This window comes from Puntigrus tetrazona, chromosome 20, assembly GCF_018831695.1.
Source record: "Puntigrus tetrazona isolate hp1 chromosome 20, ASM1883169v1, whole genome shotgun sequence".
Taxonomy (NCBI): domain Eukaryota; kingdom Metazoa; phylum Chordata; class Actinopteri; order Cypriniformes; family Cyprinidae; genus Puntigrus; species Puntigrus tetrazona.
Genome location: NC_056718.1, coordinates 20,841,728 through 20,863,006, shown reverse-complemented (window position 1 = coordinate 20,863,006; position 21,279 = coordinate 20,841,728). Strand labels below are relative to the sequence as shown.

The window sequence follows — 21,279 nt, the reverse complement described above, 5'->3', positions numbered from 1 at the left end:
ATATGACCAAAACTAATTGTTATCATTATTATTTACAGGCTATAAATAATAAAATCACTAAAGGCACATTTCTAATGTTTGTGAGGAACGTGGGAGTATGTCGCGAACTCTATGACACTGTATGACACCCGTGCAATAATTTTTCAGTTTGCAATCATTTATTTATTTATTTTCCACTCCTGTTATTTTTGGATGTGATTTCAGTTGCCGGTGTGTTGCGGCATGCTTTATGTGTGCGCTAGAATGCAGAATAGACTATAATAGGCCTAAATGCATATATTAAAAGACGGTTTAGTAGGTTAATAAAGTACTCACTTTAATATAAATGTGCGACTAGTTGACAAAGAAACTTTTTAGTCGGGGACAGGCCTACAGTCGCTTACTTGGCACAAGGAACCGATCCGTTTTTAGGTTTATGCTGCGTTCCAGGCAACTCATAACCTGCGTTTTCCAAGCTTCTACCTGTGAAAGCGCGCTGGAACAGCAGTCAAACCCGTGGCTTCCCGACCCTAAACTCATACTAATGCTGTATTCCAGGCAAGTTTTTGAGCCCGTAAGTCACGACTTTAAACTGCGAATCACGACTTTGTAGCATTCCAGACAAGTCACGCCAAACAGGCCGAGCACAAGGAATTGTGGTAGCTAGATGTAAACAAACCAGAGTGGCGAACCGTACAGGGCTTAGGCTCATTTACAATCATTTCTTCCGCCGAAGGTGCTTTCCTTGCTTATTTGAGAGAAACGGAGGAGAAAAAAATGTCGCATAAGGCAAGAGAAGCTGTTACACCTTTTATTTTAGTGTACCACTTGCATAAACACTGCATCCGTAGGGGTTGCCATTGCTGTTTCGCAGGCTACGTGAAACTGGGATTACATCAATCTAGTACTAGTTCACAGGTGGGAAGTCACAGATTTGACTGCCGATCCAGTGCACTTTCATGGGTAGAAGGTTGAAAAAACACAGGTTACGGGTTGCCTGGAACGCAGCAAAAGCATTGTCACTCGGCAGCCATCTTTGAAAGGCCTTTTGGGCAACCAAGTGCAGCTCCAATCTTTTGTATTGGGAAACAATTGGGAAACAATCTCCCAAACGGCTCACTAAACTTACGATTACATTTGAAATCACCAATGAGATTTGACTACAACTGTGCAATAATTGTTGTTTCTTTTGCTGAAATAGCATTTTAAAAAGCTTATTTCTCAGCAAGGATCAGCCAGTGTCCATGCGCACGTCTCAGAATGCTGACCGTTTCTATAGCAACCGAAACTTCTACCGGCAGGTCCGGTGATGCGCTGACTTCACAGATCAGCGATCTTTAAGCGCTGCATTTTTCCTCGTTCAAATCTATACGAGGGACACGTCTTGGGTATTTCTACAGTCTTTGATTTGGTTCAGAAGAAACAAATGACTTGTTTGGTAAACTTTTTTTTTTTATGAAAACAGCCTCCCGGACATTTTTGGCAACTTAGAGAAGAGGACGAATGACGATTGTTGCTTAAGCTTCTAAATGCCTTTCACATCCGCTGAGCATGTAGTGCGTCTGAAGGATGGAGTCACATCATCGCTCTCATGTTTGAGGTCATTTTACCCCTTGAATCTCACCGATAATGTGTTTTATATTTTGACACCATCGGAGGTCATCATGCATTCCTATCTCGATGGCATGTCTGGACGGACTTCAAACGCGTCCGTTACTGAACACTGTAGTACCGCCGTCAGATCCATCATACCTTTCAAATTAAATTCCAGACCGGCGCTGCTGGAAGCTGCTCACAGTTATGAGACGCTTCTCTAAATCAGTGAAGTTATCTGGACCGTGGACACATTCATGTGTCTGAACAACATTAAATGTGGGCTATTATGCAACAATGTTGGCCATAAATCAATGAAGCCCCCAATAGAAGCTTCCAGTCCATTTTGAAGTGGTTCCTTATGGGAGAAAGAGACTTCGTACACATGCGTTTAATATTTGTCATGTGAAATTTAGTTCCCAGATTACAATAGCTGCAAAGATCAAATCTGCTCCCTACAATATGAAGCAGATGAATTTGTGCTTAACTTGATAAAAAAATAAAAATAAATAAATACTTGAACGCAAGAAGACAAATAAATGCGTTTTATGGCCAGAGAGGAAAACAAGTATTGGTCACAAGAAATAAATATAATAATTATTACAATACTGGCAAGACGGCCACTGTGCTGATCTTATAATTTTTTTCTACATACATTTTTGCAATGAATTCAGCGCAACAATTCAGCTGACTCAAATTATATATATTATCAAATTATATAATTATGTATACATACACACACATATATTTACATATATTTAAATTCTGGTTGGTCTCAGTTTCAACAACCACAGGGATGTATTTACAAGCTCAATGAATCAAATACAGCAGCTTCAGAATTCATGTCTAAGACGTAACTGGTCATAACTGGTCGTAATTTATGTTGTAGAGTAAATGTTAAAAGGTTTTTCACAGACCACGCACATAAACCAAAAACCACTAGTCTAATCTTTAGGAAAATTAGCCCTTCTGATTGGCCCACAAATTGACGTCATGAGTGATTATCTGGATTGGGCTAAAAGAGTAAAATTAGACAATTAGGTGAATTGTCTCATTTTATTCTTTTAGCCCAAAAATAGTTTTTGCTGCCTTGTAAGCACTTATATGTTTACAATGAACACAGATTTCTTTGATGTTTTGAAGCAATTCATTTTGAAACCAGAAGGTTGAGGAGGGACAAATCCAAGCCACTAGCCTTTAATTTAGTTTTCAAAGCAATGACTATAAATTCTTTTAACTTTTAGTAGCGTACAAGAATTTAGATCCCATGCAGGAGGCCAAAAGCCAGCATTTTGATTTCATAAGCCCTTTATCTAATGACACCAGAAAATGAAATATAAATCTTACGCAAGAAAAAAATGGCACATTTAATATTTTCAGTAGTTTTATTGAAAAATGCCTCCTCTGTTTCAGAAATAAATAAGAAAATAAGGCTGTGGAATTCACAATGTGCAGTTACAAACATGAAGCAGCAGTACTATATATATGTATATAGTCTTGCACGCAAATGCCAAAACTGCCTTTGATACCGATAAAACAACAATTACAACAACTATATTCTGGATTAAAAAAAGAAAACCAAACAACTACAAATGAAAAAAAAAAAAAACATACTAAATATACACCACAGACATGCAATTCCACCTTTGGTAAAATCAGCTGTGAGGTTAAATCAAACATTCATCCAATATGATCAATATCTGATTTATAATATCATGATGGAGGGCACGTTTTACTGCAGATGTTAACAAAAAAACAAAAACAAAGACAATCTCTCAGGTGAATGAAGACAGAAATGGATAATAATGTGTTTTCGTACATAAATGATGATTGGTGAATATGCAGATGGCTGGAAGAGGCGATGATCTTTGGAAAGCCTTCAAAGTTAATAAATTATCAAACACCTTTCACCTGCACGCTGCTATGTATGACATGTCAATGATTCCAATCAGACACATATTCAATGCGATTTTACAAGCGATGGAGTACAGAAAGAAGCTTTGAGGTTATATTAGGAGATTCGTGTATCTGATCTGCTGAATTCACACAGGGTTCGAAGGGTTAAATTATCTGTACAAGCCATCAAAATGTCAACAAATAAAAAAAAAAACTGGAGCCAATGAACCCCTTCCCCCTCTTTTTTTTTCTTTTTTTTTTTTTTTTTTTTTTTTACCAATCTTTCCTTTCAGATCCCGTCTCTGGCAGTGACCTCTTGCGTCGTTGGTTTGGAGAGATCTCAAAGTCTTCTTCTGGGATTGGGACTATTTGCTCGGCATCAGGTGGAAACTCTTCTGCTTGGAGATACGGCAGTGGCCAATTGAGTCACTCAACAAACAAAGTACGATTATTACCTTTCTCAATCTGTGCAAGGGGTTAGAAACTGCTTGTTGATGAGATGTAAATGGGTCAGTGCTTTATGTACGTACTTTACACACAGCAAGGTCCGAAAGCCTGAAACCTCAAGTGAAAAACGCTTCCAAATTACATTCATTGATTGACGAGGATTGATATCGCTAATTAGATAAATGACCTTCAACATTTCTTTTTCCTACATCTCGCACAAGGTCAAGGGTTCAATTCCCAGCCAGTGCACATGCTGACAACATAAATCATTTAATACAATCTGACCAACTTTGGATAAAAGTGTCTGCCAAATACACAAGATTCAGATGAAACTACGACCTCTCAAAAACATTGCTTTTAAATTTATTTAAATTAAAAAAATGTAAATTTTCAACGAGGTTTCAGATTTTAGGACCCCGGTGTTTGTATATAGGGTTAATTCAGAATAATCGGGGCATTTTTTTCCCAGTCATCTCAATGGAAAAAACGTTACCCGTTACCTGAATGCATCTTATATTTATAAACATAGTAAAATTACTATGAAAACTAATGTTGGCTGATATGGGCAAGTTTGCCTGCTAAAGATAAATATCAACATGAGAACCGAAGTCAAGAATTCAGCCACACAACCACAATCTTCTAAAGCCTTACTTCCAGCCAAATGAAAGAGAAATGATCTCACTGATACAGAAATGAACCTTTAGGAAATGAAACTGGCAAGATGAGTGCGTACATACTAAAGGAGAAAAGAGAAGAAACCTCCAGGGTCCGATGAACAAAAAGAAATAGGCCCTGAGCAAACGTCTGTGAGATCACTTAAGGCACGCAGTAAAATAAGAGGCACTAGTGTCAGCATTATGCAAGCAGTTGAATTCAAGCTCACTACGAGGGTTAAAGCTATTGTTTTTTTAGTGGACTGGGCTTCACTTACTAGGCATGATTAGTTTATGTCCAGATAAACAAAACCTCTTGGAGTTAACATGCTAAATGACAGTTGTTTTGGCTACAGATCCACCTGGTTAGTATTTGTTGTGGTTGCTGGTGTGTTTTTGCGTGTTTTGGTCATGCGTCTCCAGCCGACTGCAGCTTGTTTTCGGTTGTTTTGACTGCCGTCACTGATGCCCGTGGCTGTGAGTTGTTGTTAGTACCCATCCGCAGATCGTAATCTCTGTTTGTTGCTTTTATCTGTTTGTTTGTTTGTTTGCTTTTGTTCAATAGTGTTCGCTTAATCATCTCCGTGGTTGGTTATCCGCACAGAGCCCAATAACATGTGATTTTCTCAGGATTTCAAAGTGTAAGCAGCACAGGTGGTTTAGAAAGTTTATGAACCTGGAACAGGTCAAAGAAGGGGTTAGAATTCTTTGCCAGACAAATCACAAACTGAATTTTAGCTTCTGATATTGTGAAAAACTAAAGAGGGTGAAAATCCGGAGCACGTTTCATTTCGAAATCAAAAGAAAATATATTTTTAGATTTAGTATAAATATAGATTTATATTTTGCATAAAGAAGAATTTCAGCTCATTTTCAGGACAATTCTGTCACTATTTTTTTTTTCTGTCACTGAAAGTTTAATAAAATCAGTCCATATGTCACAAGAGAGCTTTAATTTAATTAAGTCTAAATTATTTATTTGATTCTCAGCTTACAGATTTAATGCCTTTGTAACAATTGAAAATTTTGTCTCTTAAAGCAAGCATGTGGCTTTTAAAGATTTTTGCATTACAGAAATGTGAATGAATTTTTTGTATTGCTGTACAGTTCTGAAGTTTGGGGTAGGTGAAATTATTTCATTGAAAAAGACTGGAGTAATGGCTGCTAGATATTCATCTTTGCGTCACAGGAATACATTACATTTTAAATCATATTACAATAGAGAACAGTTTTTTAAAACTGCAATAATATTTAAAAATATTACACAATATTTTTAGCCGCCTTGTTGAGCAACATTTAAAAATCGCTGTCAAAATAATGGCATCATGAAAATGGCTTCATTTTCTTTCTTTTTATATTTTTGCTTTTGATTTTGGAGTGAAATATGACTCTATGTACATGTTCTTGAGAAGTTTGGTAAGATTCACCCAAGATAATCTGCATTATTTAGCTGTAACTAGCTACATCATCTACTGTTCAGTTCATGCACTGTGTTACACTACACATGCTATTAATGTTATTTCTACTGTCATGCACCGAGCACAGCTAGAACATGAGGGACGTACCTCTGTAACCTTGTCCATTATATGGCATACCGACACACAGAGAGGAGTCACAGTAGCCAGGCGGGCCGGGTGGACCACGTACACCGGCGACACCATTGCGCCCGGGCTGACCGCGGATGCCCGGAGGGCCGCTTGAACCAGGAGAGCCAGTTCTGGATTCACCAGGTGGACCTACAGAAATCAGGAAAAAAAAATTACCTTTATATGTGACATAAATGTAGTCTTGAGAGGCTTCACTCAGGATTAAAGACAAATACTGTCAGGAATAATTTTACACTTTGCCACATTAGCATTCTTTTATTTTAGAATTTCTGGTACAGATTTTTTATAGTAATTATAGTAATAGCATTTTGTTTTTTATCTGCTGTGTAAAAGTTCAGTATAAATTGCATTACCATTAGCATCAAACAACATAATGACTGTTTCCAAACATGTTTCCGTCTATAAAAACATTCAGAGATATTTTAGCTTTTTTACTGAACTGATATTGCTGGAACTGAACTGAACTAGAACTCATTTCTTCGGTAGAGCTGTCTTTCATTCCTCAAAAGAAAAAAAAAGAAGCTTGATAATATTTGTTTTATAACTAATGAACATCGACATGGCCTTATAAGATATTATGTAGAGCCATTTTAAAGCTATAACTGACATAATTTTATAATTGTTCAAATTTCCAAAAACACCGAAGCTGCTTTGAAAAAAATCAGCACTGTTTGAAGCGCAATATAAATAAATGTGATTTAACTTGACTTGACATACAGTTTCTTTGAGGGAAAAGTCTGGAAGAGTTATGTCTGCACATTTTTTAAGTGTTACATAACTTAAAACACAACTCAAATGTCTAAAAATGAAAGTGGCGGATGTGAGTTCATATATAGCATAATCTCCTTCTAAGAAAAAGGGAAAAAAATGGGCCAGTAAATCACAATTTTCCCTGATATTTCCAGGTTTTTCATGACTGTATTCCTCATCTAGATGAGCTCCAGTAAGCTAGGTTACAGCACATGAAACATACCAGGTGGTCCAGTGGCTCCTCTCTGTCCTTTCTCTCCGATGCCTGGACTTCCTCTGTCTCCCTTTTCTCCGGCTGGTCCTAATGAAAACAGAGATATATAAATCCACGCACATATGCATCTGCAACACACTGCTAAATGTCCCATATGATGCTGGAATGCAGACAAATGCATTTTGAATCAGGTACTTAAACCCTTAAACCCAGCAGAAAGAGCTTCTTAGTGTGAAGAACTTTCAAAATCTAAAGAACCTTTTTTCCACATTTAAGAACCTTTTGTGCAATGGAAAGATTCTATGAATGTTCTTCATGGAAATTACTGGCAAAAGAGAACCTTTACTTTTAAGTGTACGAGAGAGTTTTTCCTATTAATTTAGATAGCAAACTGCACAGCAGCTCACTAGGCATCAATTATTTGTCTTAGCATTTCTACATATACTGTACGGCGAGGGCAGAGGTCCAAACTAACCACAGCTCTTGAGGCTGATTAAAATCACATGGTTGTATTTGGCATGATTTTCTGTTTATGTTTTGGCTTGGCTGTTGTTTCAGGTACCTCGATCTCCCTGACGACCAGGCAGCCCTGGACTTCCAGGTAGGCCGTTTCTGCCTATCCGACCGGGCTCTCCGCGTTGTCCCATGGGTCCGGCAGGTCCAGGGGGGCCAGCGGGCCCTGGGCTGTTGCTGTGATAGTTGCTGGGGATCTGGTTCAGCACTTCATTGAATCGACCCATTTGTCCTGTATAATGTAAACCATGCAACAGCAGATTTGAATAAAATGTAACCCTTGGGATCATCTGAACATCATGTTTCATAAAATCTTTTAGCCATAAGTACACTACTGTTTAAAAGTTAGAAAGGTTAAAAAGAATTAATTTTTTTTATTAAGCAAGGGCATGGTAAACTGATGACATTTATAATGTTACGAAAGGTTCTATTTCAAATAAATATGGTTCCTTTGAACTGAATTATGTAATATCACAGTATTGAAGTATGAAGTATGTAAGTATGAAGCAGCACAACTATAATAATTAGAAAATGTTTGTTGAGCAGCAAATTAGCATATTAAAATGATGGATCATGTGACACTGAAGACTGGCATAATGATGCTAAATATTCAGCTTTGATAACAGGAATAAATTACGTTTTACGATATTCACATAGAAACAAGTTATTTTAAATTGTAATAATATTTCATAATATTACACTGTATTTTTTATTGAATAAAAAGCAGTCGTGGTAAGCACAAGAGACTTTTTAAAAAACTTTTAAGCAAAAAAAAGCATACTTTTAAGTGTATATCCATAGTAAAAATCTTCATTTTGTTGATTTGAATTGTATAAGTTATTTTTTGCCTCAGAACAGCCTACTGGATGAAATGGATTACCGTTCACAAGCTGTTCGCACACTTGTCTGGCAATAGAGCGCATCATGCTCTGGGATGCGATGTCTCCCTAGGAGAATGAATACGAGATGTTAACGTCTCCTCCACTCAAACTCTTGCGAAATGATGAAAGCAGATATTAAAATCATCACTCACTCTGTCTCCTTTGTCTCCTTTAACCCCAGTAGGGCCCTGTATGAATGAAAATAATATTTCTCTTTAAATAGACTGTGACGCATCCAAACATGAATTAAAATTACTGGCTTGCTCCTGACTTATGCCCAAAACCACACTGTGCATTTCAGTGAGTAAATATTTATTGAACTGAATTGAAAACAACATGGATTGCATTTCCTTTCATAACGTCTTGGATAAAAAAAAAAAAAAAAAAAAAAAAAAAAAATTGTCTTAATATGTTTGGTAAAACTCATGTGCCACTCATGTTTTGTAAGACTGAACAATTAACTATTAAAAGAAACTTTGAATCAGATGTTTCTTCTAAAATAAGTAAAAATAGACATTTAAATGAGTCACTAGTTGTTATACAGTGAGTATTCATCTGTAAAATAAGTGTAAATAGAAAATCAAATCAAATTTGATGAGAAATGCTCAAGTTTATACTGAAATTTCAGATTTTACTAAATCTTGGCAAATCTGTTTCAGAGATCTAGAAATCTAGAAGAAACACAGATGAGATTACTGGGGTCTTTTTCTCAGAATGAGTATCAACAAGAGACTTCAGCTCTAAAACAATAGATGTATTAAAGTGACGCTGTTTTATTTTATTTATTTTTTGGCAATTTGGCAAATCAGTATTAGTATTGTACTGTTGTATATGTCTATGAAAACCAAAAGGTTTCATACCGGAACACCTGTATCTCCATTCTTTCCAGGCTTTCCAGTAGGTCCCGGCATTCCAGGGGCTCCTGGGGGTCCCTGAACAAAAGAATAACAGCTCTGGTCTTCAGCAAAACAGATGTCTGCAATACAGTCTCACATCTGAGTAAAAGAAAACAAATTTAACAACACTCCCTCCCCCCCAAGAAAACCAAGAACATACCATTGGTCCTTGTGGGCCCATGGGTCCTGGGGGTCCCTCCTTTCCTGGGGGTCCCTGCATTGATAATATACATGCAAAGATCCACATCAGACTGATAACATATATGTTTGTCCAGATGAATCGCATCTTAATGAGCATCTTCTCAAAAAAACATCTGTGTTGTATTTGAGCCCCAAATAAAAATCAAGAACATGAAGCCTATTTTAAGGACTACTGAGATGTTTTGTGTTGCTATATAATTTTTTTATTACTGTACTACGCTAAGGAGAGCATGTGAGGAAAATGTGCTTAACTTATGAACATTTTTGAATGTAATATGAATTTTTATATTTATATATATTTAGTTATTAATATATAATGTAATTATTATTATTATTATTCATATATTTGTATTCAAAATTAGTAAGGAAACAGTACATATTTTATTCTAAAAAATATAATAATAAATAATGATAGACATTATTATTGTTTTAAAAAATTCATGATTTATGGATTAAATACTTTTTACTTTTACTACATACATTGAAATAATATATATTTCACTCGAGATAAGCGAGAAATATCTTAATGGTTTATATAAAATATTATAATATCATTGTTCTATGATCGTATAATTACAGTTACATTATATAAAGTCTTTTTTCATTTGATTTTGTGGTGAAATATGAAAAAATATATATTTTTATGACAATCACCCCAATGTGTTGAACACTTTACTCACCCGTATTCCAGATGGTCCAATAGGCCCGATGGCACCAGCCGGTCCCGGTGGGCCCTTAGAGAAAGAATAGAAGAAAAAACAAAAGCTAAAACCAACAGTCTCACTGCCAGAGTCTCACACCAGGTTCACATTAGCACAGGTCGCTTACCTCCGACCAAACAAATCAAACTAACTTTCCACAAACAATTTCCCACCAACAAGATATCCTTCCATTTCATTTTCGTTAGCTTTCTTTCTTTCTCTTTGTCAATCCTGCTTCTCCTTTGATGTCTTGGCATTAGATTTACAGGGTACTTAATATATTCCAGATCCGTTTTACTGGCCGTTATAAACCCTGGCTGCATTCTCTGCAAGCCATTAAATGCATGTTGTTATAGCAACTCCTCCAACACGGTCACCTGCACAGTTCGGCCCGCTCTTCATTAAGAGGGATCAGATATCACAGTCCATCCTGGAGAATTTACAAAACGACCGTGCAGCATAACCACAACAGTGAGAAAAATGTCTCTCTCTTTGTCTTTCTCTTTATTTGTTAATTAACTCAAATAAACATCTCTCCTGCGTTTAAACTGCATTAGCATAACACTGCCAGTTTTTTTTAATTCACAGTAACAAGTTAAGCCAGAAACACATGTTCATTTCTATGTTTTCTGATTGTGATTTGTCACATAATCATAATCACCTTGTCATTCCAAATCTTCCATGCTTTCCTTAGATAAATGTTTAGTGTGTTCTTTTACATAATGGGCACTGAAGCTTTCAAGCTTGAAAAATGACAAAAATCATTATAAAAGATGTCCATATTCTTTATTTGCCAAAAATATTGCCCGCCCTCTGTAGCTGTCAAGTTTTATGATATATAGGGATTTATTCAGTAACAAAGTTATCGTTCTGCTTCTGTTCAGCTCCAGAATGCAAAGCTCAATTCGCTGTGTCTTTTTTTAAAATTCCAAATCTTTGATAAACTCAGTTTCAGTTACAGTTTCAGAAATGTAAAGATGCCAGAATATATTATTATTATATAACATGATAATAATATACAATCATAATTATACATTATAATAAAGAAAAAATATTAAAGATAGTACAGCTATAGAAACTGTATGCACATGATTATACATTACATTAAATTAAATATAAATGTACATTTTCTATTTTAATTTATGTATTATTTTATACAAATTATATATTTTTGTATTCACATTGCACAAAAAATCCTAATGGTCCTAAAAAATAAAACGAAACATTATTTAATTACATCATTTAATCACTTTGCTTTGCAGCTATCACTTCTTTTTGAATGGTTATTTATTTGGTTATATAATACGTTATCTTTGGCTTCAGATTTGAATACAGCACGCAAGTCATATGGACTTTTATGATACTTTTTACGGGGTCTTTTTTTTTTTTTTAAATCAAAGCATAAAAGATTCTGCAAAACATCTTCTGTTTCGTTGCATGAAAGAAATACAGTTTTGGAACAACATGAGAGTGAGTAAATGATGCTATAAAGTTCATTTACAATATATAGTGCAACTCAAACTAATTAGACAATCTTCTGCTGTTTGTTTTGTATTACATACTATATCTACAAAACCACCATCCAAATCAGTCGCAAGATCCTCTTCACTAGCTCCACACATGTTCTAAACAGTCCAACAAAAAGAACGGGAGAGTTTAATGGGGAACCACAAAGTGGCACCGATTAGGACTCTGCACAAGTACAGCCTCAACCCACATTTTATCTCGTGGCGTGATCTACAACTATTGTTCAGCGCTGCCTCCCAGCCATCCCCCCTTCTGAGTTATGATCTAACATTTGCCACATGGAGCTCATCCAGAGAGGTAGCTCAGGCTGCAGAGAGCGAATAATCCTCCCATTTCCCCCCTAAGTCTCGGGCGGCTCTCCAGAGCAACACTTACTTTCTGTCCAGGTAAGCCAGCATCGCCTGGATCCCCCTTTGGACCTGGACGACCCTGTGTGGAGAAAATAAAAGGAGAAAGACCTGTCAAAAGAGTGCCCAAAGCTTTGGTAAAGTGCTCCAGTGTGGTCCAACGAAAAATTAAACACATATATCAGTTCAGAGAACATAGACGAGAGGGAAAACGAGACTGGCTGCCATCAAACTGCAGTTTCGTGTGTGGGGTTTCAGGGTGTTGCTATAAGGTTGCTAGGGTTTTCTGGGTGGTAAAGGTATGGTGTAAGGTGTGTTTACGCAAAGTACAATAATGATGTAATGAACAAAAAAAACAATTTAAATCCAAAAGCATTACAATTCTATGAGAACAGATCTTAGTAAGGGTGATGCCATAGTTTATTTTTGACAGGAATGAAAAGGAGGCTGCAAGGGAGTGGAGTGTAGTGCATTCAATGGATTGTACTGTTGTTTATTATAGATTTTTGTAAATAATCTTTCATGCAGTGTGTAACACAGCTCTAAATGAATGAAAGCATCCTGCTGCTCCTGCTTTTACATCTGAAAGTGTACCGTGCAAGAAAGTTATTGCCTCTCAAAAGAAAGAGCAGACTCTGAATCTTTGAAACAAGTCATTTTTAAAACAAATCCCAAAATGCTTCATGTTGACGTCAACTTGCTGATTCATTCTTTGTCACATTTGGAGTGACAAAAATAGTTGTTTCTCCGATACGCTGTACACAAAGTATCACTATACTTTCAGACGCATTCCTAGTGTTGCCAAGTACATGGTTTTCCCGGAGAATTTGAATTCCCCCTGAAGAGTGATTGGGCTAGTTTTAAGTAGTAGTTGGGCAGGTTTTTCTGTGAAAACCTGGCAACCCTGGGAATTACATGCATAATGAAATTAAATTAAACAAATGACCAATCACTGCAGATTAGTGTCACGAATAGGGGTTTGGAAAAATTAATGGTTAAATTAATCATTTGGGAATCATTGAGCAAATAAGGTAAAAATAAATGCATATTATAAGATGTTGAAAGTGTTTTTTGACCTTGAATGCTTGTTAACCTGTTATGGGGACTCCCAAAACCAAAATATGAATGAAACATTTCATGATTTAGGATGTTTATACAGTTTGTGTCACCGTAAAAAGACTAAGTCTATTCCGCATAGCTTAATATTTACCTGTGTTACATTCCATATGGTGTCTAACCTGATTAAGATCTATAGAGAAACGTTGCATACTATAATGATGATAACAATACATAGGAATGATATCATAACATTTACTTTTACACTGTTTTTTTCTAGATAGAATCTAGATCAGAATTTGCTTAACACACAAGTATTAATAATGGCAAACAAAACTGCAGCGTTTGATTACAATAAACAGATGGTATTGTTTGTTGGTATGGATGCTAATATAGCTTATATTGTCATAGTTTTTCGTCAAAGTGATTGTTCTTTGATTGGCCTTTAATCTCTCCTTAAGAGATCTGAACTGCAGTCACATTAGCAAAACTGGCATTCAGTGAAGCACTTCTTTTTAAGTGGTCCCTTCCAAATGAAGCAGCTTTAAATTGTTAAACATGGCAAAGTAAAGTTGTAAAAGTTTAACAAATATAAATCTAATGAAATCCACACAGTGAGATGTCACATATTAAAACCACAATCATTTCATTGTACCTTAAGTCTAAATAAATGGAATAAAAAAAAATTTAAAACTGTAAAAAAAATACACTCAGTGACTATAAAATCTATAATATTTGATATTTCTTTATAATAAATATTAGCAATAAACAGTTTCTTCCTTTTCAAATGTTAATCCATCAGTATTTTATTTTTGTAGGTTAATTAAACTGTAGCCTCCGCAATATTGCTTTACTAATTTTACACAGTACATGTATCATGTACAGTATATGTATTTGAGGAATCCGAGCGAGTTACACACTGATGTTTAATACTTGGACTTATTAGTTTGTTTTAAGCCCTTAACCCCAAGTATGACCGATAGTAATAGTGATGCTTGCAAACAGCACTAAAACGCAGCAGCTGAAACGGAGAAGGGAATAAATCCAGTGAGATTTGTGTGCTAGCAGCAGGATCAGGCGGTTTAAAGAGCTCTGATGAGCATAAAGCCCCCAGACACACAGGAATGTTGAATCCAGCTCGCTGCCATAATTATGCCTCCGCTACAACTTCTAGGATAATAAATAACCTGAATAATCGCTGTTTGGTGTGTGGAAGGATTTACAGGCAGCTACTGACTTCTGAATGTGTGAGGATACAATGGATACTTAATGAAAACTGAGATGGACTTACAGCCTCGCCAGGGATGGAAAGCCCACTAGGTCCCTGTGGTCCTGGAGGGCCCATCGGACCAGGCAAACCCATCTCTCCACGTGGGCCCATCGAACCCTGCAGGAACAAACAGAATCAATGTCTTCAATCCTGTAGATAAACTTGATGAATTATCTACAGTGGACAGGTTAAGACCATTCTGACTTAATAGAGAAAGATAAGCAGATTACTCACAACTTGACCGGGTTCTCCTCTTTCCCCTCGTGGTCCTTTACTACCAGGTGCACCCTGGGAAAGGAATAAAATGTGTGTCGAAATTACAGAGAAAACAGTCCTGATATCAGTCCAACCATTAAGAACCATGAATCAAAATTTTGACTATACCTGAATCAACATTTTAAGGCAAGACACTACAGATAAAATTATAGTTTTTTTATGCACTGTCAAAATTTTTGGCTACTTTGCTTCCAGGGAAAAATGTTTAACTATTTGAATCTGTACATATCAAGTACAATATGTAAGCTCTTTTCTTAAAATGAAACAGAAATCCTCACTTTTACAGCACTTAATTCAACTTTACAGTTTTATTCCTGACTAAATTCTGGAGGTTTTTAAAGAATTCGCTTGATATATATTTAGCATTTTATTTCTAAAAACATGGCAAAAATTATTGTTTTGTCTGGCTGTAATAGTTTTATGTTTTTGTAATTATACATAAAACAGATATCAAAAGATATCCTCTCCTTAATAAAATTTTACTATAATAGGTCAAGAAATTAAACAATACCTGTGAAACTGTGAAATTTATTCAGATTGTTTATGTTCTGGAAATGTATGCTAATCTGTGCATTTTAGATCATATTACTCAATATTGCATATTGAAACAACATTTCAGAAAATGTGTAATATATAACGATTGTCTTAATTTACTGTGACTAATCAACTGGACAAGTATGTGTTATCTATTAGCTAAAATCTTTACCCTGTTCACCTGTAGTGTCTTGCCTTGAAATGATGAAACACTTCAAACCAAACTTTATTAATAATATTTTTAAATAAATTGTAAAAATCTGTTAATATCAAATTTAAACCTTTTGCTGTCAATCTTTATTAGAACACTTAAGTTGACTTACCACTGGCCCTTGAGGCCCCTGGGGCCCCGTACTGTCTGAGGTGCATGTGCAGGCATTGGGAAGAGGTGGACATTTAGATTCATCTCTCTGAATGACAAACAAACAAAAGTATAAGAACAAATGGCAGCATAAGTAACAACATCAGGGGTCTTCGACCTTAAACTGTTTCCTTATATATGTGGAATGTGTGAATGTTTAGCTCATGGACACTTTATAAGTACTGTATAGGTACAGTAAAGGAAAAACTTGTTATTGACTTGACTGAGCTGACGACTAAAAGGTTGTAGCTTCAAGCAACTGACCTTACTACAGACATTACTCTCTCTCCATCTAATAAAAATATGTTGTGAGTTGGCTTAAGCACTTATGTACCTGATGATTTCTGATAGCTGGTTTGGGCTTTAAAAAACAAGACTCACTACCAGCTCTTTTGGATACCTAGTTTCCAAATTACATGTAATATAACAACACATTTTCACCATCATTTTGGGAACGAAGCTTTGTTCGTCACAAAAAATTCAGAAAGTTTGACAGACAAAATGACAGAGCATAACAATGCTTTTCAGCATAGCAATTAGCTTTTTGAGATAATAGTCACTTATCTGTCATGAGGTCAAATGTGGCTGTAGCTTTGAGTTTACTCAACAGCCATAACAATAACTATAAGTGTACTGCAAATCACTTTGGATAAAAACTAAAAAGTGATGACACAAACCATACAGATCTGGGATATGATGGTAAAGTTTTGGAATTTTTTTTCTTTGTTTCTGTGGCTTTGGGTGTGAGCACAGGCCACATAGCTACAACACGCCTGATTAAAACCTCTTGTGTTTTGACTGTCAGAAGTACCATAAGCAGAATAATATTTTGCTTATGGACTACTAAAAATATAATAAAGAGTTTGGACACAGCTGCTCTAATGTTTTGCATTAAAAGGCACACACAGCAATTGTGTGAAGGCACTTGGGTTCAACAATTTTACACTTCACAACTAAGAACCGCAAACGAATGACAGTTACACATCTCTTTTAAAACCCGTCTGCTGTTGACAAACCAAATAAAATGGAAGAGCGCACGACGAGAGATCAAAGAAAGGAAATGCTCTAACAATAGCTAGTGGTTTGGCCAAACACATGTTAAATGTCATGTTTGAATGTGGTCAAGGGGGAAGCATCAGAAACATATGGAACAGTATGACATATCTGAGTGGGTGGATAAAGCTCAAAAAGATGTAGGAGGTGTGCGTGAGAGTCGATTGACTTGTCATTTGTTTTCAATTCAAAGTGACTGTAGAGCAACCCCTCTGGAGCAGTCTGGGGTTAAGAGCCTTGCTAAAAGCCACAATGATCAAAGGCAAGGGGTCGGATGTAAACAGTGTGGTTCATAGGTCATCCGTACCTGAAATTTAAGCCAGCAGACATTTCTGTTGTTCACCTTTGTGTAACCCTTGCTAGGTTTGCACCAGCTGTTCATAAGTTCTTAATTAAATTCACACTAGAGCCTGTTTTTCGAAAATTACCGGAGTATGTTTTAATAGAAAATATGATTTCTTTCTTTCTACTTCAAGATTATAATTAATTATTAGTGAAATTCACCAGACATTTCTTTGTAGAATTAGTTTCCAAACTAACTACTAGCTAGGTTGCACCATTTGATGTCATAATGCTAAATGTAGCTAGTAGGTCGAAAGCTCATGTGATATGATGATTACGATTTCCATTGACACATAATAAAGAACATAATTTATGTTCAAATTGTATCTGAAACTAATTAGGATTGAAAAATAATTGTTGAAACATAGCATAAGAAATTAGAATTATTTATTTTAATTTTATTTGGCATGCACATCACTACTCTATGCACATAGAGGCACACTGTTTAAATCAGGTTTGTGGTGAAAAGCCGCCAACAGTGTGATTAATTCACATAATGTTCTGTTTTTTTTTAAATGTAAATGAGCGTAAATGTCAGCATTATCATACAGTATATGTCAAAAGGATGTAAATCAAGAACCTATTAATGCAATTCAAACAAACTACTATTTTACTCCTGGTTAGAGACTGCCAATATTCAGTTAATACTGTAAATAGAGTTATGTTTGAACTTCAAAAGTGTATTGGGGCAATGCTAAAACATTTAGTAGACAGCAGGTTGCAACTTTATGTCAAAATTAGGCTAAGTTGTAGCTTACGCACAGCTGGTGCGACCGACAACTGATCTCTAGAGGCTTTCTTAAAGTCTTCTCTTACCATTGAAGGAAGGTCACAACATCTGTCCCTGCTGGTCCAGCCGAGACTGCACACAATGTCAAACATCTGGAGCTGAAACTGCCCAACCAGAGAGAAAACTGATGTTACACGTGTCTTTGATAAAAGCTTGCATTTTCAAATATGGGGCTCAGACGCCCATTAAAAGAATCCAGGCTGGAAAGAGAGAGCGGTGAGCTCATGGTCAGTGTGTGATAACAAAGGTTTGTGTTTGTACCAAGGTGCTCTCAAAAATAAAGGCTCCTTATTGCCATTGATGGTTGCATGAGAAACCACTAACATCCACTGAATCTTTCCAATGAAAGATTTGTTTAGATTAAAAAAAGTTCTTCAAGCAAAGAAAAAAATGGTTCTTAAGAAATATTCACTGAAAGGTTCTTCTGGAAAAAAAGGTTCTTCTATAGCTGCATATAGCTTTCTCTTTGAAAAGTCATTTTTGGAACCTTTATTTCTAAGAGCGTAAGTGTTCAGTGTTTTTTCGCGTGTGAGCTCACTGTTGCCGATTCTCCTTTAGATCCGATAGATTTGGACATCTTTCCGAGCACTTGAAATCCATCCATCGATGTGTTTCCGGCTGGTTTAATTTCCTTTTCAGCTACTTCCTGGCAGTCCATGTTCAGCTTGACGCTCTTGGGAGACACCAGGATGTGGAGCTGGAATAAAAGATTGTTAGATGTTTAAGCTTGTAACAGACTCATGGGTGATTTTAAAGGAAGAACTTATGTTAATATTCAGCACAGTCACTAAATAAGTCTCAGTTGACTGTTTTCTATAGTTGTTTTAAACTCTAAGAGCTTCAGGACTTGATTAGCGATGTCTGTGAGTCTCTGTTCAAAGGGAGGCGCATAAAAAAAACAGCAAGTTCCTTCGACACCAAATTCATCCTGACACGTTCAAGGCAAAAATAAATGCGAGTACTCTGTAAAATATTTTTACACAGAATTTGGGAAAAATTTAACAGCAGCTAACAAGGGTGTAAACAAATACATTGTCACACATGACAATGGGACTGTCAAACCATGCAGTTGATTTCACATCTGGTCTGAATCGGCCACTTCTTCAACAGATCGAAGGCAAATTCACAAAATAGTTGAACCTCTTCAACGTGAATGTATACTAAGCTGGTATATGTTAAGTAATTGTCATAATTTTCAGAGTAATCTATGCAAATGAGGCTCAAAATAGCATAAATTTCTCAAAACATACACTACAAACTTACAAAGGATTTCTATTTCAAATAAATGCATGTAAATGTTCTATCTAATGAATCTGTAAATAATTTCCACAAGAGATATGAATTTTTCTTGAGGAGCAAATCAGTAATCAGAATGATTTCTAAAGGACCATGTGACACTGAAAACTGTAATGATGAGTAATGATGCTGAAAATTCAGCTTTAATCACTAAACTAAATAACATTTTTAAATATAATCAAATAGAAAACAGTTCTTTTAAGTTGAAATAATATTTCACAATATTACTGTTTTTAATGCAGCCTTGATAAACAGATTGGACTTCTGAATGGTAGTATACTTCTTGATCTTCATCAATTCTGAGGAACTTTAGTCTTTGCTATACAAAACTGTTCACACATAACAAATGTACAAAAGTCCTCATGAACTTTGAATTACTTGGCTTAGGATCATCTGATTCATCAGTCATGTTAATTGTGTTGCTCAGGCTGTATATCATGTTTTTGGTCCTGTAATTGCAGGCTGGTGCTGAATTTCTTACTGAATTGCCCCCTCAGAGTTGCTTCAGCTCTCTGATCCACATAATCAATGTACACTGATATTCCCTGTTCACTACAGTGCGTGATGAAGTTGTTTCTCCATATGCCATGGACCGTCAGGCTGCCAAGTCTTAAACACACAGCTGAACGCTGCAATGTAATCACATTTCTCCACCGCAAGTTAATGGAGGAGCTCAAAGCAGGACTGATGCTATGGATCAGGAATGGATTGGAAATTTGTGGTCAGCAAATAGAGGGGATGCGATTCCGATCTGACCACCGAGGATTGGTCAGTATTAGTAAACATGCTGCAGGCCTGAGATACACTGAAGTTTACTTCACTATTGAGCTAAACTAAGTGAAAAAGACATGATATTCATTAGAACGATGAAGTGACTGTTACAAAGCCAGACCACCATCTTTCTTTGAGCACTTAAACCAGTTTTCTTTCAAGTTTAGTCACAAACTGCCTATCAAACCTTGTCAATATCAAACCAAACATGACATCACTAAACGTCTACACAAATGTGTTATGTATTATCTAAAGCTGTTCCTGTGGCACATGATTGTTTTCTGTTTAGCCTGGAGGACCCTGGGATCTTCTGTTCTCAATTATTTTATTCCATATGGAATAATACAGCTTACTGCATAATGCACAGTAATAATATAACTACTTTACAAAAAAAGGTTAGTATAGGAAACAGAACACATTTCATACTAGGGTTTTGATGTCAAGGACCACCTAATATGATGAAGATTCCCAGTCCACAGTTTTGAAAAACCCCCATACTATACTATACTATACTATATTATATCATCTTACTATACTATACTATACTATACTATACACTACACTGCTTAACTTAACTATATACTTATCGATACTAAACCATTATTAAACCATACTATACTATATCATGTTACTATACTATACTGTACTATTAGTATACTATACTGATATAATCTTACTATACTAAACCACTATACTATACTATATCATCTGGATTTTCCACATATGCATAATAATACATACTGCATAAACAACAAAAAAAAGTTTATAGTGTGGCTTTGCATTTCCTCATTATTTTGCCCAGTCCCTGCTGTTTATAATCTGCCGCACTGTTTTTCTATTTAAAGTTTTGTTGGAACTGATTACAGTCATTTGATTTTGTTCATTTTGATCTGATCACTGGCAGCTGTCCTCAAATGTCCTCTTTAATGGCCACCTGTGGCCGTTCAGAGGGAAGCAGGATCTTTTAAACAGACGACTTCTCCATTTCAACTGAATCTGCCACACGTTTGGACAGATCTTTCAAAACAGAGCTGTCCTCCATTTCAGCCAAATCCACTGAGGATATCTGAAGAATGATACATCTCTGCTGGCCACACTAGCTTTCTCTAAGCTGCTTGAGAGCTTTCTGCACACTCATGGTCTTTCAGAGCTTGGTGTTAAATGATGTTCAGAAATGAACATTCTGTCATCGTTGACTCACCCTCCTGCTGTTAAAAATATCTAAATGACTTTCTTCTGTGAAAAAAACAAGGATATTTAAATAATGATATTGACCAAGAGTCAACCATGGAAAAACGAAAGTCATGCAGGTTTGAAAAAACGAT

At 36.0% G+C, this 21,279-nt stretch overlaps 1 protein-coding gene across 5 annotated transcripts in view; it reads right to left on the bottom strand.

Moving 5' to 3' along the window:
- Positions 1–2,938: 2,938 nt before the first annotated feature.
- col12a1b (collagen, type XII, alpha 1b) overlaps positions 2,939–21,279 on the bottom strand; it is a 66,359-nt gene continuing 48,018 nt past the window's right edge. For 4 of the 5 annotated variants that reach the window (XM_043219635.1, XM_043219636.1, XM_043219637.1 and 1 more), the window contains 15 exons: positions 18,426–18,584; positions 17,914–17,991; positions 15,665–15,751; positions 14,766–14,819; positions 14,553–14,648; positions 12,234–12,287; positions 10,311–10,364; positions 9,590–9,643; positions 9,394–9,465; positions 8,686–8,721; positions 8,533–8,599; positions 7,702–7,884; positions 7,149–7,226; positions 6,134–6,304; positions 2,939–3,863 (listed from right to left, as the gene is read on the bottom strand). In XM_043219635.1, coding sequence (XP_043075570.1) covers positions 3,742–3,863; positions 6,134–6,304; positions 7,149–7,226; positions 7,702–7,884; positions 8,533–8,599; positions 8,686–8,721; positions 9,394–9,465; positions 9,590–9,643; positions 10,311–10,364; positions 12,234–12,287; positions 14,553–14,648; positions 14,766–14,819; positions 15,665–15,751; positions 17,914–17,991; positions 18,426–18,584 — 1,365 coding nt within the window. In that variant the 3' untranslated portion in view covers positions 2,939–3,741. Of the gene's footprint in view, positions 5,245–6,133; positions 6,305–7,148; positions 7,227–7,701; positions 7,885–8,532; positions 8,600–8,685; positions 8,722–9,393; positions 9,466–9,589; positions 9,644–10,310; positions 10,365–12,233; positions 12,288–14,552; positions 14,649–14,765; positions 14,820–15,664; positions 15,752–17,913; positions 17,992–18,425; positions 18,585–21,279 lie in introns of all 5 variants that reach the window. The other variant, XM_043219638.1, reaches the window with a different exon arrangement.